The following is a 13,409-nucleotide window of genomic DNA, read 5'->3' on the forward strand; positions in this document are numbered from 1 at the left end:
ACATCTTTAAGCATCTTTTGCAGGGCTGGACGAGTGGCGACAAATTCTTTCAATTTCTGTTTGCTCTAAGGTCTTTATTTAACCTTCATTCACAAATGAGAGCTTTGCAGGATATAATATTCTGGGCTGGCAGTTTTTCTCTCTTAGTACCTGGGCTATATCTTGCCATTCTCTCCTGGCTTGTAGGGTTTCTGATGAGAAGTCAGCTGTAAGTCTAATTGGAGATCCTCTGAGAGTAATCTGGTGTTTCTCTCTTGCACATTTTAGGATCTTTTCTTTGTGTTTCACTGTGATAAGTTTGATTACGACGTGTCGTGGTGAGGATCTCTTTTGGTCATGTTTATTAGGGGTTCTATGAGCTTCCTGTACTAGGATGTCTCTGTCCTTCTCCAAACCTGGGAAATTTTCTGCTAGTATCTCACCAAAAAGGCCTTCTAATCCTTTCTCCCTCTCCATGCCTTCAGGAACTCCTAGAACCCGAATGTTGGGTTTTTTAATAATATCCTGTAGATTCCTGACAGTATTTTTTATTTATTTATTTTTTTATTTATTTTTTTTTTATTTTTGACAGGCAGAGTGGACAGTGAGAGAGAGAGAGAGACAGCGAGAAAGGTCTTCCTTTGCCATTGGTTCACCCTCTAATGGCCGCCGCGGTAGTGCGCTGCGGCCGACGCACCGCGCTGTTCCGATGGCAGGAGCCAGGTGCTTATCCTGGTCTCCCATGGGGTGCAGAGCGCAAACACTTGGGCCATCCTCCACTGCACTCCCTGGCCACAGCAGAGAGCTGGCCTGGAAGAGGGGCAACCGGGATAGGATCGGTGCCCCGACCGGGACTAGAACCCGGTGTGCCGGCGCCGCAAGGCGGAGGATTAGCCTGTTGAGCCACCGCGCCGGCCGACAGTATTTTTTAGATTTCTGAGTTATTCTTCTTTTCTGTGATTTGACTGTTTCCTTTCCTGTTCTCTGTCTTCTCTTTCCGATATTCTCTCTTCTGCTTCACCCATTCTGTTTTTAAGGCTTTCTAATCTGTTTGTCATTTGATCTATTGAGTTCTTCATTTCATTAAGGTTTCTTGTCACTATCACAGTTTCCTGTTCTACTAGTTGTTTCATTTCATTTTGATTCCTCCTTAATATTTCATTTTCACGAGAGAGATTTTCTATCTTGTCCGTTAAGGATTTCTGTAGTTCAAGAATTTGTTTTTGAGAACTTCTTAATGTTATCAGTTTTTTGAGATCCGCTTTTTGCATTTCCTCTATCTCTTCATCTTCATAATCTTGGATTGGGGTGTCTATTTCATTTGGGGCATCATAGTGTCTTCCTTGCTCTTGTTACCTCGGCTTCTACGTTTGTTGTTTGACATGTTGGAGATAATTCTTTTTTTTGCTGTGGTGTTTTTTTCTCGTTATACTATGCCTCTAAGTGAACTGTCTTCTTTGAGGGATCCTTAGAGGCTGTGACGGGTGTGGCCAGAGAGCTCTGCTTGATTCTTCAGGTTTAAGGCTGTGCAAAAAGTGACTCACCTTGCTCCTTGCTGGATCTCTTTCTCTCTCTCTCTCTCTCTCTCTCTCTCTCTCTCTTTTGACTCAGTTGGGAAGTAATTCTGAATGGCTGAGTGGAATTGAGGGTAGTTGAAATCTGGCCTCTGTGAGTATTCGTTTGATCTACCCCTGGAACCACAGAAAGAGTTTATGCAGCCCTCAATGTGTTCTCAAGTTTCACCTTAGACCCAAAGTTACTGAGTTTGTGTACTCATTGCCGCTTTACATATGTAAAATGGTGCCTGCTCTTTGTTTTGCTCAAGTGGTGGGAGGGGCCTCTGCCTTTCCCCACTAATGTCTCGCGTTTCTGAGGCTGTTGTCTTACCTCCTGTTCATTCCCGCGCTGGGGAGATTTTGCGGCTCGGCTCCCATGGTTGGGTTTCCATGCGGTGGGCTCCTTGTAGGTCCTCTGTGTCAAATCCACTAGATCCGGAAGCGTTTCCTCTGCAGTTTTTTTCTTGAATCTTTTCCTGAGGCTACAATAATTCCCCTTTTATGAAACTTTATTTTCCAGACTATCGGCGCATGTCCTCACTATCCGCCATCTTGGCTCCACCCCCTCTCTTGCACATTTTAAGATCTTTTCTTTATGTTTCACTGTGGTGAGTTTAATTACAATATGTTGTGGTGAGGATCTCTTTTGGTCATGTTTATTAGGGGTTCTATGAGCTTCCTGTACTAAGATGTCTCTGTCCTTCTCCAAACCTGGGAAATTTTCTGCTAGTATCTCACTAAAAAGGCCTTCTAATCCTTTCTCCCTCTCCATGCCTTCAGGAACTCCTAGGTTCTGAATGTTAGGTTTTTAAATAGTATCCTGTAGATTCCTGCTGTACGTGTCTTTCCTTTGGCTAGAGTTGGCGTGCTGTGCCGCTCTTAAGCGCTCAGACATGGGAAAGATAACCCCCTCTCAGAATCCTGCGCAGATTATCAAACATAGTGAATCTGTGAGTGATAGGAGCCTGACACTCCAGGTCCCTGTCTCACAGACAGTGGTTGATGACTTAGGGAGAGAGAGCTCCGACAGTGAAAAAAACAAGGTACCAAACAAGGTAGCAATGCCTAGTCAGCCACCCCCCACATACCCGTGGGATGAACTAAGAGGACCTCTACACAATAACACATGTGAGGTCATCCCATTTGCACCCAGTGAGGATCCCCACATTTGTGGCAGTACTCGGACACCCCAAGCTCTTAGGGCAGCTGCTAGACCCCATCCCACCTGCACATTTGATGTTAATGTAGGAGAGGATGCAAAATTCAGGCCCTGGATTCCAATGCCTGTAAAAAGGCTTCTATTAACCAAGGGTCAAGGATATGCTTGTGTCTTTCCAGAGAATGCGGAACAGCCCGTTTGGGTACCAGCCAGAAACATGAAGCCTGCAACTGACAGCCAACCAGAACCAGCTGAACAAGACCGAGACTCCGCCTTGTTAGCAGACGCACCTGCCCTATCATCCTACCCTGAGAAACTGCCCAAAGCCATATCTGCTACTGTTGTGTACCCCACTAGCTCTGGTCAGCCACTCAAATGGCCCACAGCCTGTGTGCGGTCATGCCATTCCTGATAACCATTGTTCCTCATTCCTACCCCTATCTGAGCAAGCAATCCTGTGGCCTCTCGATTTGAGCACTGGTTAGTCAATGACGGGTAAGATCCCCTGGGGGACAACCTAAGACAGGCACAGCTGCATACGGAGACCGCATGGAAATGGGGTCAACAATGGTATGGCCAAGAATCATGCCTCTCGTTGCTTAAAAATAAACGAAAAGGGGGAAATGTGGTGGAATGAGAAGGCCATGCCAAGGTGGCCACTGGCAAGCGAGCATCAGTTACTCAGGAATGGCTTTGGAAACTGCCTGGCAACAGGCTATGATTGGATGGCTTTGGAAACTGCCTGGCAACAGGCTGTGATTGGTTGGGGCATAGACCGCCCCTTGACAGGATTGGCTGGTCTTGGCTATATAAGCTGTTGTACCAACTGAAATAAACGAGTCTGCCTACTGCTCGCCTCAAGCCTGCTTTCACCCGACTCCCGGGGTCTGTGTGGTGACTCCGCGCCTCTTGCCCCCACCACGCTGCTCCTCTCAGAAACGAATCCACTGCAACAATTTTACATTTAAAATGTAAGTCCTGGTTTTTATTTAAGTGTTCTGTTGGCTTTCAGGTGTTCTGAGCGCATTATGTGCCAAAAGACAAAGAGGAAGTAAATGTGTTTTGCTACAGTTGATATTCCTGTGTTATGTTTAGATGGGTTGAATAGGGAAAGAAAGAAAATACAGCCCTGAGGTAACAGCTGTTTTCCTTCTTTGTTCTGCCAGAAATAGACTTCAGTGAACAGAACTTCCAAAATATTCTGACCATGTGAAGGGAGAATCAGAAAAACTCTTCTGTGGCCCTGGCCGAGCACTTGCAGGTGAAGGGAACTTTGGAGAAGGAGGTTGGACTCATCCGGGCACGTCTGAGAGAAAAGGAAGAGGAGAGCCAACGCAGAACTGAAGACGTCTCTAAACTCCAGTCCGAGGTTCAGAGGACTCAGCAGGCATTAAAACAGTTGGAAACTAGAGAGGTAGTTGATTTGTCTAAACACAAGGCAATGAAAAGTGATTTGGAGGCACAGATTGCTAACTTAAATGAAAGACTGGCCAATCTGAATAGAAAGTATGAGGAAGTCTGTGAGGAGGTTTTGCATGCCAAAAAGAAAGAAAGAGCTGCCCACAAAAGAAGAGAAGGAATTTCTACATTTCAACCTGGAGCAGGAGATCAGGGATCAGAAGGGAGGATGCGATTGGTTCCTAACAACAGTCACAGAGCTGCAGAGAATTCAAGAATCTGCTAAACAACTTGAAGCCAAAGATGACAAGGTAGGCGCCAAACAGCCTGCATGGCTCTGTGTTGGAAACCCCAGGGCACACCTGCCACAGTAGGAGAATGGGGTTCTGCCATAGCATCGCACAGACAGGCTCATAACAGTTTTAACAAAGGCTCCACTCACCACCACCTGTGCAGTTAAACTGCTGCTGTGCAAGAAATTCTGAATGTTATAAAAGTGGGATAACACAAAATCAAAAGCAGTTTCCTGTCTTTTGCTGCAGTTGGTGCATCCAAGAGTTGTAGGAAGCTGGGGAGACTCAGGTTCACTTGCCTCATAGGTAATCCAGTGGTTTATGACATGTAAGGATTGGGGATGCAGGGGAGGACCGGAAAGATGTTTCTGGGCTGCAAAGAACCCATGACCCTGGGGAGCATGCTAGACTTGAACTTGGCTCTCACTTGTCCCCACAGACCGAGCCTCCAACTCATGATCTTTGTGTCGCCATATAGTTCTGTGGACTAGTCTCCTCACCCATCCTGTCCTGCTGTTCTCACTGAGTTGAATCCTAAACATTCTGTAATGTCTTATGCTGTCACCTGTTGCCCTCACTGAGCAATATAGCCTAAGTGCACACACGGTTCTTCTTCCAAAGCACTTGATTTTCTTTCTTTCTTTTTTTTCTTTGCCATCCATTTGAAACAGGCATTACACTGTTTGAATTGTGTAGCTGATCTTTTAGAGCAGGGTGTATAGCTTCTCCTTCTTATCTTTCATATAATTTATAGAACAGGTACTCAATGGTATTTTGAAACTAGTATTTGCAGTAGCTTTGTAGCAGGAAGATGAGGTGTGAAGGTTATTGTTTTATCAATCTGACAAGCAATTATTAAAGCTTCTACCTGCCAGGTAGGTTGTTGAGTGAAAACAGCCCCAGCCCCAGCCCTCCTCAGAGAGGGCAGGTCCTCAGCTCTGGCACATCATGCCGTGTTATCTAGTGTTTAAATGCTTGTTGGGAAGTTGGTTCTGAGTATAGAAGTATATAATTTTAATCGCTAATTATTGACATTACCTTCAAGTTCCGTTTATTGAGCACATATTAGGTGCTAGGCATACATTTATCACTGGGTTTGATTTTCTTAATGCTGAACAATTTTTCAGCTTTCACCAGGAAGGACACAGAGCCTCAGAAAAGTAAAGGGGAAGTAGCCAGGCTGCACAAGTCCCATGTAAATGATCACTCATGTGGTGATGTTGCCCAGGGACCTCATATCCATCTGTGTGTGTGAATCACTCTGTGATGCTCACAGGGTGACACAATTGCCTAGTGACCCATTTCTGAGTGCACCCGTGCTGTTAAGGGACACAGGACTGCTTTACGTAAGAAGACTGAAGTGGGCCGTTTGCCCTCGTGGTTAAGATGCCCACGTCCCACATGGTGGTACTGGTGTTTGACTGCTGACTGTGCTCTCAATTCCAGCTTTCTGCTAACATGCACTCTGGGGAGGCTGCAGGTGTTGGCTTAAAGACTTGGGTCCAGGCCAGCAGAAAGAGTTTTGGGCGTTTGGGGATGAGCTAGTGCATGGGGGTTGTCTCTGTGTCTCTGTGTCTCTCTGCCTCTCAAATGAATAGTAAATTTTTTTTATAACTGGAAACTAAGTTTCTTCTTAAACTTTAGAATTTCTGTGAAATTACTTCTTCCCTTGGTATTTCTTTTGTAAGGGGTATACTGAGATGAGTTTCATTAAAGAAATAGAATTATATTGTATGTATTGTCAGTATTCATACCTCAGTTTTCTGGAAGATAAAGATGAAGTTTGTGTCTCAAGTAAGAAATGATTCCTGTACATAGATATATTCATCATCAGTGGGTAAGTGAAAAATCTGTGTTTGTCTCACAACTGTTTTCTCTATTTCTAAAGATAACTGAACTGCTTAATGATGTCGAAAGGCTGAAGCAGGCACTCCATGGCCTTTCCCAACTCACCCACATGAGCGGGAGCCCCACCAAGAGGCAGAGCCAGCTCATTGACAGTCTGCAGCACCAGGTGAAATCCCTGCAGCGGCAACTGGCTGTGAGTAAGCAGAGGGGAGGGGCTGTACTAGGGAGACCCTGTTAGCTGGGATGTGCAAGGCTGCCTTAGAGATGGATCTGATGAGTAGCGTGTCCAGATCCACACATGCGATCATTTTTGCAAAAGTTACCTTACCGCTAGTGTGATAATAGTTGTTGGGTGCCCACTGTATGGCAGGAGGTACTTTAAGCATTTTATATACATTGTCTCCAAACTATGCCTTCCTTAGAATTCTACAATGCAGGTTCTATTCTGTTTTATTCATAAGTTAACATAGATTAAAAGCCTTGATGCTTGGGGTCATACGGCTGGAATTAAACCTGGGCCTGGCTGGCGCCCAGTCCTGAATCTTTCCTGCTACAGGATCCTCTCTAAAATATTGGCCTTCTAGAGTTTTTCTGAACTTTTATCTTATTATGAAGAGATGTGCTTGTGGTCTTAGAGTTTATATCCTTATACATTGAAAGAAAGCCCCTGGATTTGGAAGTAAGAGAGCTGTGGGACTGGAACTGTGGTGCAGCAGATCAAGCTGCTGCCTGAAATGCAGTATCCCACACAAGTGCTGGTTCAAGTCCCGTCTGCTCCACTTCCAAACCTGCTCCACGCTACTGCACCTAGGAAAGCAACAGAAGATGGCCCAAGTCCTTGAGTCCCTGCCACTCATGTGGGAGTCTCAATTGGATGGAGTTCCAGGCCCCTGGCTTTGGCCTAGCCCAGCCCCCAGTGTTCCAGGCATTTAGAGAGTGAACCGGTGACAGAAGATTGCTCTGTCTCTCCCTCTCTATCTGTAACTCTGCCTTTCAAATTAATAAATAAATCCTAAAAAAATAATGGAGCTGTGTGTAAGGTCTGCCACGTAAAAGTGAATTGGAGATTCCCTTTAATTCTCGGCATGCTCATCCATAAAGTAGAACATAAGAACTGATTGTTTCCTGGTTTCCTTTTTTAATTGAGTGAGCCAACATACATAGAAATGCTAATATTATGTTGGAATTGGTTGTGTATTGTTTTTGATTAGAAGAAGCTTATTTTTAAGTGCATTTTTACTTGTGTTGGCCTACAGATTAATTATAGCAGTGTGCTGATTTATATCTTTATATTTTATAAAAAGGATGTTTTGGTCCCTTAAAGGATTGGAATTATTTTTGCATTATTGTTATGTTCCTGACTCCGTGCTAAGCCCTGTCAGGGTGAGAGTGTCCTATTCCTGTCAGCATAGAGTTCCAGGTATGGAGAGAGGCCTCTGTTTGGACACACGAATGCTGATTTTCTAATCTGTCCACATTTCTCAGATGCCGAGAGACAGCACCAAGAAGTAACTGTAGTTTATCGGACACACCTTCTTAGTGCTGCACAGCTAAGGAATTATTTCACCTATGGAAATGATAATATCTAGATTAAATGGGGTTTTATTTTATGTAAATTCATGTGAAAGTAATTGATACTTCAAAGTAACTATGCCATATGTTTTTTTTGTTTGTTTGTTTGACAGGCAGAGTGATCAGTGAGAGAGAGAGACAGAGAGAAAGGTCTTCCTTTTTTACCATTGGTTCACCCTCCAATGGCCGCTGTGGCCAGTGCGTTGTGGCCAGCGCACCATGCTGATCCATAGCCAGGAGCCAGGTGCTTCTCTTGGTCTCCCATGCAGGTGCAGGGCCCAAGGCCTTGGGCCATCCTCCACTGCAATCCTGGGCCACAGCAGAGAGCTGGCCTGGAAGAGGAGCAACCAGAACAGAATCTGGCGCCCTGACTGGGACTAAAACCCAGTGTGCCAGTGCCGCAGGTGGAGGATTAGCCTATTAAGCCATGGTGCCAGCTGCCATATGCTTTTTTAAAATTTTGTTTTGTTTTTTAACATTTATTTAGTAAATATAAATTTCCAAAGTACAGTTTATGGAATACATCTCCCGCTCCCTCTCCCATCCCATTCACATCAAGATTCATTTTCATTTTTCTTTATATACAGAAGATCTATTTAGTATATATTAAGTAAAGATTGCATCAGTTTGCACCTACACAGAAACACAAAGTGTAAAATACTGTTTGAGTACTAGTTATAGCATTACTTTACATTGGACAACACATTAAGGACAGATCCCACATGAGGAGTAAGTGCACAGTGACTCCTGTTGTTGATTTAACAATTTAACACTCTTGTTTATAGCATCAGTAATCTCCCTAGGCTCTAGTCATGAGTTGCCAAGGCTATGGAAGCCTTTTGAGTTCGCCAACTTCGATCTTATTCCGACAGGGTCATAGTCAAAGTGGAAGTTCTCTCCTCCCTTCAGAGAAAGGTCCCTCCTTCTTTGATGGCCCCGTTCTTTCCACTGGGATCTCACTCACAGAGATCTTTCATTTAGCTTTTTTTTGCCAGAGTTTCTTGGCTTTCCATGCCTAAAATACTCTCATGGGCTCTTCAGCCATATGTGAATGCCTTAAGGGCTGATTCTGAAGCTAGAGTGCTGTTTAGGACATCTGCAATTCTATGAGTCTGCATATGCTTTTTCAAAATATAAATTTATTTATTTATTTGAAAGAGTTACACAGAGAGAGAAGGAAAGGCAGAGAGAGAGAGAGAGAGAGAGAGAGAGAGAGAGAGAGAGAGAGAGAGAGAATGAATCTTCATTCACTGGTTCACCCCCGATTGCCAGCATCGGCTGGAGTTGCACCAATGCAAAGGCAGGAGCCAGGAGCTTCCTCTGGGTCTCCCATGTGGGTGAAAGGGTACAAGGACTTGGGCCATTTTCTACTGCTTTCCCAGGCCATACCAGAGAGCTGGATTGGAAGTGGAGCAGCCTGGACTTAAACTGGTGCCCATATGGGATGCCAGTACTGCAGGTGGCAGCTTTACTCACTATGCCACAGTTCCAGCACTGCCATATGCCATATGCTTTTTAAAAAAATACTTGTTTCTTTTCATTATAGTTTGTTTATATCCCCTCCCCCCAGATTTCCAAATCTATTGGCAATACAGCATGTTAAGTTTGTTTTTGTCTCATTGGCTTGTCACTCAGGGCATAGACAGTTTGTCAGCACATGCTGTGGTGTCCTTGCTGGAGCTAATGTGTGGGCTGACACCATGATAGTTTAGTAATCATAGACATAGTAATCATAATAATCTTCATCGTAATCTGGGTGATATCCATAGCCTCCTCTTCCTTCACACCCTAGACCTCTTTGAGCATGATAGTAATGATCCTCACAATGCTGCCAGTTACTTATAAGTTTCTTGGTAGTGTAGGAGTATGTTTTTGAAATACAGAAAATACTGGAAAATTAAAAAATGGCATGCATTTGTGTAATATTTAAATAAAATACGAGCAGCCCCGTGGCGTAGTAGCTTAAGCCTCCTCCAATAATGCCAGCATCCCATATGGGCACTGGTGGTCGTTCGAGTATCGGCTGCTCCTCTTCTCATCCAGCTCCTTTCTGATGGCCTGGGAACACAGTGGAGAGTGGCCTGGGTGCTTGGGCCTCTGCATCCATGTGGGAGACCTGGAAGAAACTCCTGGCTCCTGGCTTTGGATCAGCCCAGCCTAGACCATTGTGTCCACTGGGGGAATGAACCAGGGATGGAGGATCTCTCTCTTTGTTAGTTACTCTGTTAGTTGTTTCCTTTAATGCATTGCTGGCATCCACATTTGAAAGAGTCGTGGAGGATGTGCCCTTCTTGTCTGGTAGCAGAGTAGGGCTGAGCACCTCTGGCTGTTTTCTGTCTCTGGACGAATCCGCTCTGAGGAGGGACAGTTCCTTAGCTCAGGCTGGGGTGGTTTTGGTTTGAAATGCATTTTGTTTCAGTTCCATCCATTTGCTGATAGCTACAGCCTCACGTCTTTGAACCTTGCCCTTTTCTCTAGATTTTAACTCAACTGCTTTGAGCTTCCTGGATTATCTGGAACTGCATTCATCGTCTCTTCCAGTGTGTGTGTGTGTGTGTGTCTGTGTGCATGTAGATGTCCTTCTCCAAGTCCTTTTTTCCACTGAAAGGGTTCATTGGGTGCAGTCTTACTTCATAGGTCTTAAACAGTGTGACAGCCACACCTGTGACTTGGTCTTTACCTTGGGTCAGTGTGTGAACTGGACTTTGAAACACTTCTCTACCTGTGAGAGGTGGGCATTGCTACATGATTCTAATTTGCCAACACAGGATTTCCAGGCTTCTCTCCTTTCATTTTTATTCTTTCTTGGAAATAGGCCCCTGTTTCTCATGAATTTTTTTTCTAACAGTGTTTTGTCAGATCCTGTTGATGACAAAGCACAGCTTTTATTTTGCAGTCTTTTCACCAAGCATCCTAGTTTTTACACAAGTTTTTCCAAAACATTTATGTTTTAGTGGCACATGCTTACATGGTGTACAGTCATCCCCCCCTCCCACACACCCAGTTCTGACCTGCTGATTCATTTGTCAAATACCCATAATGGAGACTGCACCAGATTTGAAGCTGGCAGAAAGGAACTCAGTCCAGGTCTCCCATGTGGGTGGCAGGAATCAGATTCCTTGAGCCATCACTGCTGCCTTCCAGGTCCTTTTTAATAGTAAGCTGGAGCCAGGAAATGTACCTGGGTACTCCGATGTGGAATATGAGTTTACTAACTGCTGGACTAAACTTCTGTTGCTTCACATGCTTTATTTGCCACTTTGTTATCTTTTTTCCAGTCCCTAGTAAGTTTCTGTGCTATTTCTGGCTCCAAAGCCTACATCACACTGGTGGTGGTGGTGGTACTGGTGAAGATAGCAACCCACTCTGGTACAAATTTATTCAGTATCCAGCTTTTTGTCATAATGATTCCAAATTTCAGTGGCTTCTTACAATAAAAAAGACAAAATCCCTAACTTGCCCTGTAGACTGTGGTTCTGTTGCTATACTGCCCCAGCCCACCCATCGGCACCAGATTTCTCATTTAGAACCCATGGAGAAAGTAACAGCTTTCCATGTGGTATGCTAGCTCTGGACAGTGTATTGGAGTAAGTAGTATGGCCTAGATTTGGAGTGTTGCCTCAAGCTTTTGCTTTGATCTCTGTATACCACAGCTATTCACATTGTGCTGGCTGGACATCTCACAGAGATCTCCATTCTTTATAAACATGTACAAGTCACTTGTCCACACATGGATGTGTTAGGAAAGCAGTGGGTGAATGACATCAAATAACAGTATCATCAATCACAAGTGTTTGATAGTTCTGGATGGTGAGTGAAAAATCAGAATATACACCTTTTTATATTAAAGGGTTATGGTCTTAAGGTAGTATATCACGTTCTTTTTTTTTTTTTTTTTGGGACAGGCAGAGTGGACAGTAGAGGGAGACAGAGAGAAAAGGTCTTCCTTTTTGCCGTTGTTTCACCCTCCAATGGCTGCCACGGTAGGTGCGCTGCGGCCAGCGCACCGCGCTGTTCTGATGGCAGGAGCCAGGTGCTTCTCCTGGTCTCCCATGGGGTGCAGGGCCCAAGCACTTGGGCCATCCTCCACTGCACTCCCTGGCCATAGCAGAGAGCTGGCCTGGAAGAGGGGCAACCGGGACAGGATCGGTGCCCCAACCGGGACTAGAACCCGGTGTGTCGGCACTGCAAGGCGGAGGATTAGCCTAGTGCTCCTAGAGGAGCAGCTGGGACTAGAACCGGCACCCGTGTGGAATGCCAGTGCTTTAGGCCAGGGTTTTAACCCACTGCCACAGCACCAGCCCTATAAGTAAATCTTAAATGGAAAGAAAATAGATCTGTTAAGAGATAATAACAATAATGATTTACTCATCCTTAGACTCAGTGAAGCACAGATTAGAAATTCTTATGTATCCTTAGAGGTATACTGAGAAAGCTATTTGATAAAATCACACTAAAAATGTTTCCCATGTGAGGGATGTACTTAATGTATACTGTATGCTCTGTGAAAGCCAGGTGAAAAGCATCTCTGATCTTCTCAGAACAGGTTTCTCAGGATGATGTGCTAATGGAAATGTGGTTTATAGAGACTGGAGGTAATAGGAGCTATTCATGTTTGAATTGTGTTCAGTGACATTGTGTAAATAAAAACATAAAGAGGGAAGTAAAGGAGTGAGGGGGGAAGAGTTTTAAAAATATATTCAAAGAGCCGGTGCCGCGGAATCTGTCCCAGTTGCCCCTCTTCCAGGCCAGCTCTCTGCTGTGGCCAAGGAGTGCAGTGGAGGATGGCCCAAGTGCTTGGGCCCTGCACCTCATGGGAGACCAGGAAAAGCACCTGGCTCCTGCTTTCGGATCAGCGCGGTGCGCCGGCTGCAGCGCGCCAGCCATGGCGGCCATTGGAGGGTGAACCAACAGCAAAGGAAGACCTTTCTCTCTGTCTCTCTCTCTCTCTCTCACTGTCCACTCTGCCTGTCGAAAAAATATATATTCAAAGAAAGACTAAGCAGAGAACATGATATAAAATAATAAAAAGCAGTCTGAAAATTAATAGGCTGACCTTTTCTGTAGGAGATGGTGATAAACAAGAATGAATCAGAAGATGATATCTTTAGCTACTCTGTCTTGCATAAACAGAAGATAGGCTGCAACTTCAAAATTTCATCGATTTGCGAGAGCTGCCTCCTGGTGAACCCTGGAATAGGAAGGTTGGCAGGGAGATAGAAATGCACAGAGAACTGTGATAGGGAGAGTGAGGAGCTCATTGGTGTGGGCCAAGGGAGAAAGAGTTTGCTGTCTCTGAAAGACAAAGTAAACTAATAAGCCTTTCTACTTGTACAATAAATACTTCTGAAGTTTGAAATTATTTTCTCCCAATAGCTAATGAATCTTCAGAAAAGCAGTTGACATTTGAAATAGTCTTGTCTTCTGACATCATAAAGTTAACTAAGACAGATAGGTCAATATGGTGAATGTTTGAAGTTAATCCTAATGTTAAAGAAACAGGATTTGGAAGCAAAACTCTGCGTGGATAGGAAATGCTGTGCAGAATCCTGTGTGTGTACACCAGCAAAAGCAAAAAAAGAAAAAAAAAACAGGTGTAGCAGG

At 44.5% G+C, this 13,409-nt stretch overlaps 1 protein-coding gene across 1 annotated transcript; it reads left to right on the forward strand.

Moving 5' to 3' along the window:
* Positions 1-4,202: 4,202 nt before the first annotated feature.
* On the forward strand, positions 4,203-7,745 carry LOC133770634 (uveal autoantigen with coiled-coil domains and ankyrin repeats-like). Its single transcript, XM_062206683.1, has 3 exons — positions 4,203-4,403; positions 6,274-6,426; positions 7,719-7,745. The coding sequence occupies exons 1-3, from the start codon at positions 4,203-4,205 to the stop codon at positions 7,743-7,745; spliced, it is 381 nt and encodes a 126-aa protein (XP_062062667.1).
* Positions 7,746-13,409: the final 5,664 nt, after the last annotated feature.

This window comes from Lepus europaeus, chromosome 11, assembly GCF_033115175.1.
Source record: "Lepus europaeus isolate LE1 chromosome 11, mLepTim1.pri, whole genome shotgun sequence".
In the NCBI taxonomy this organism is placed as follows: domain Eukaryota; kingdom Metazoa; phylum Chordata; class Mammalia; order Lagomorpha; family Leporidae; genus Lepus; species Lepus europaeus.

What these genes read in the sequence shown, in the direction of transcription:
- LOC133770634 (XM_062206683.1), top strand. Translation starts at nt 4,203, where the DNA reads ATGAGGAAGTCTGTGAGGAGGTTTTGCATGCCAAAAAGAAAGAAAGAG. An exon ending in TTGAAGCCAAAGATGACAAG is followed by an intron (nt 4,404 to 6,273) that starts GTAGGCGCCAAA and finishes CTATTTCTAAAG; the next exon opens with ATAACTGAACTGCTTAATGA. An exon ending in CCCTGCAGCGGCAACTGGCT is followed by an intron (nt 6,427 to 7,718) that starts GTGAGTAAGCAG and finishes CACATTTCTCAG; the next exon opens with ATGCCGAGAGACAGCACCAA.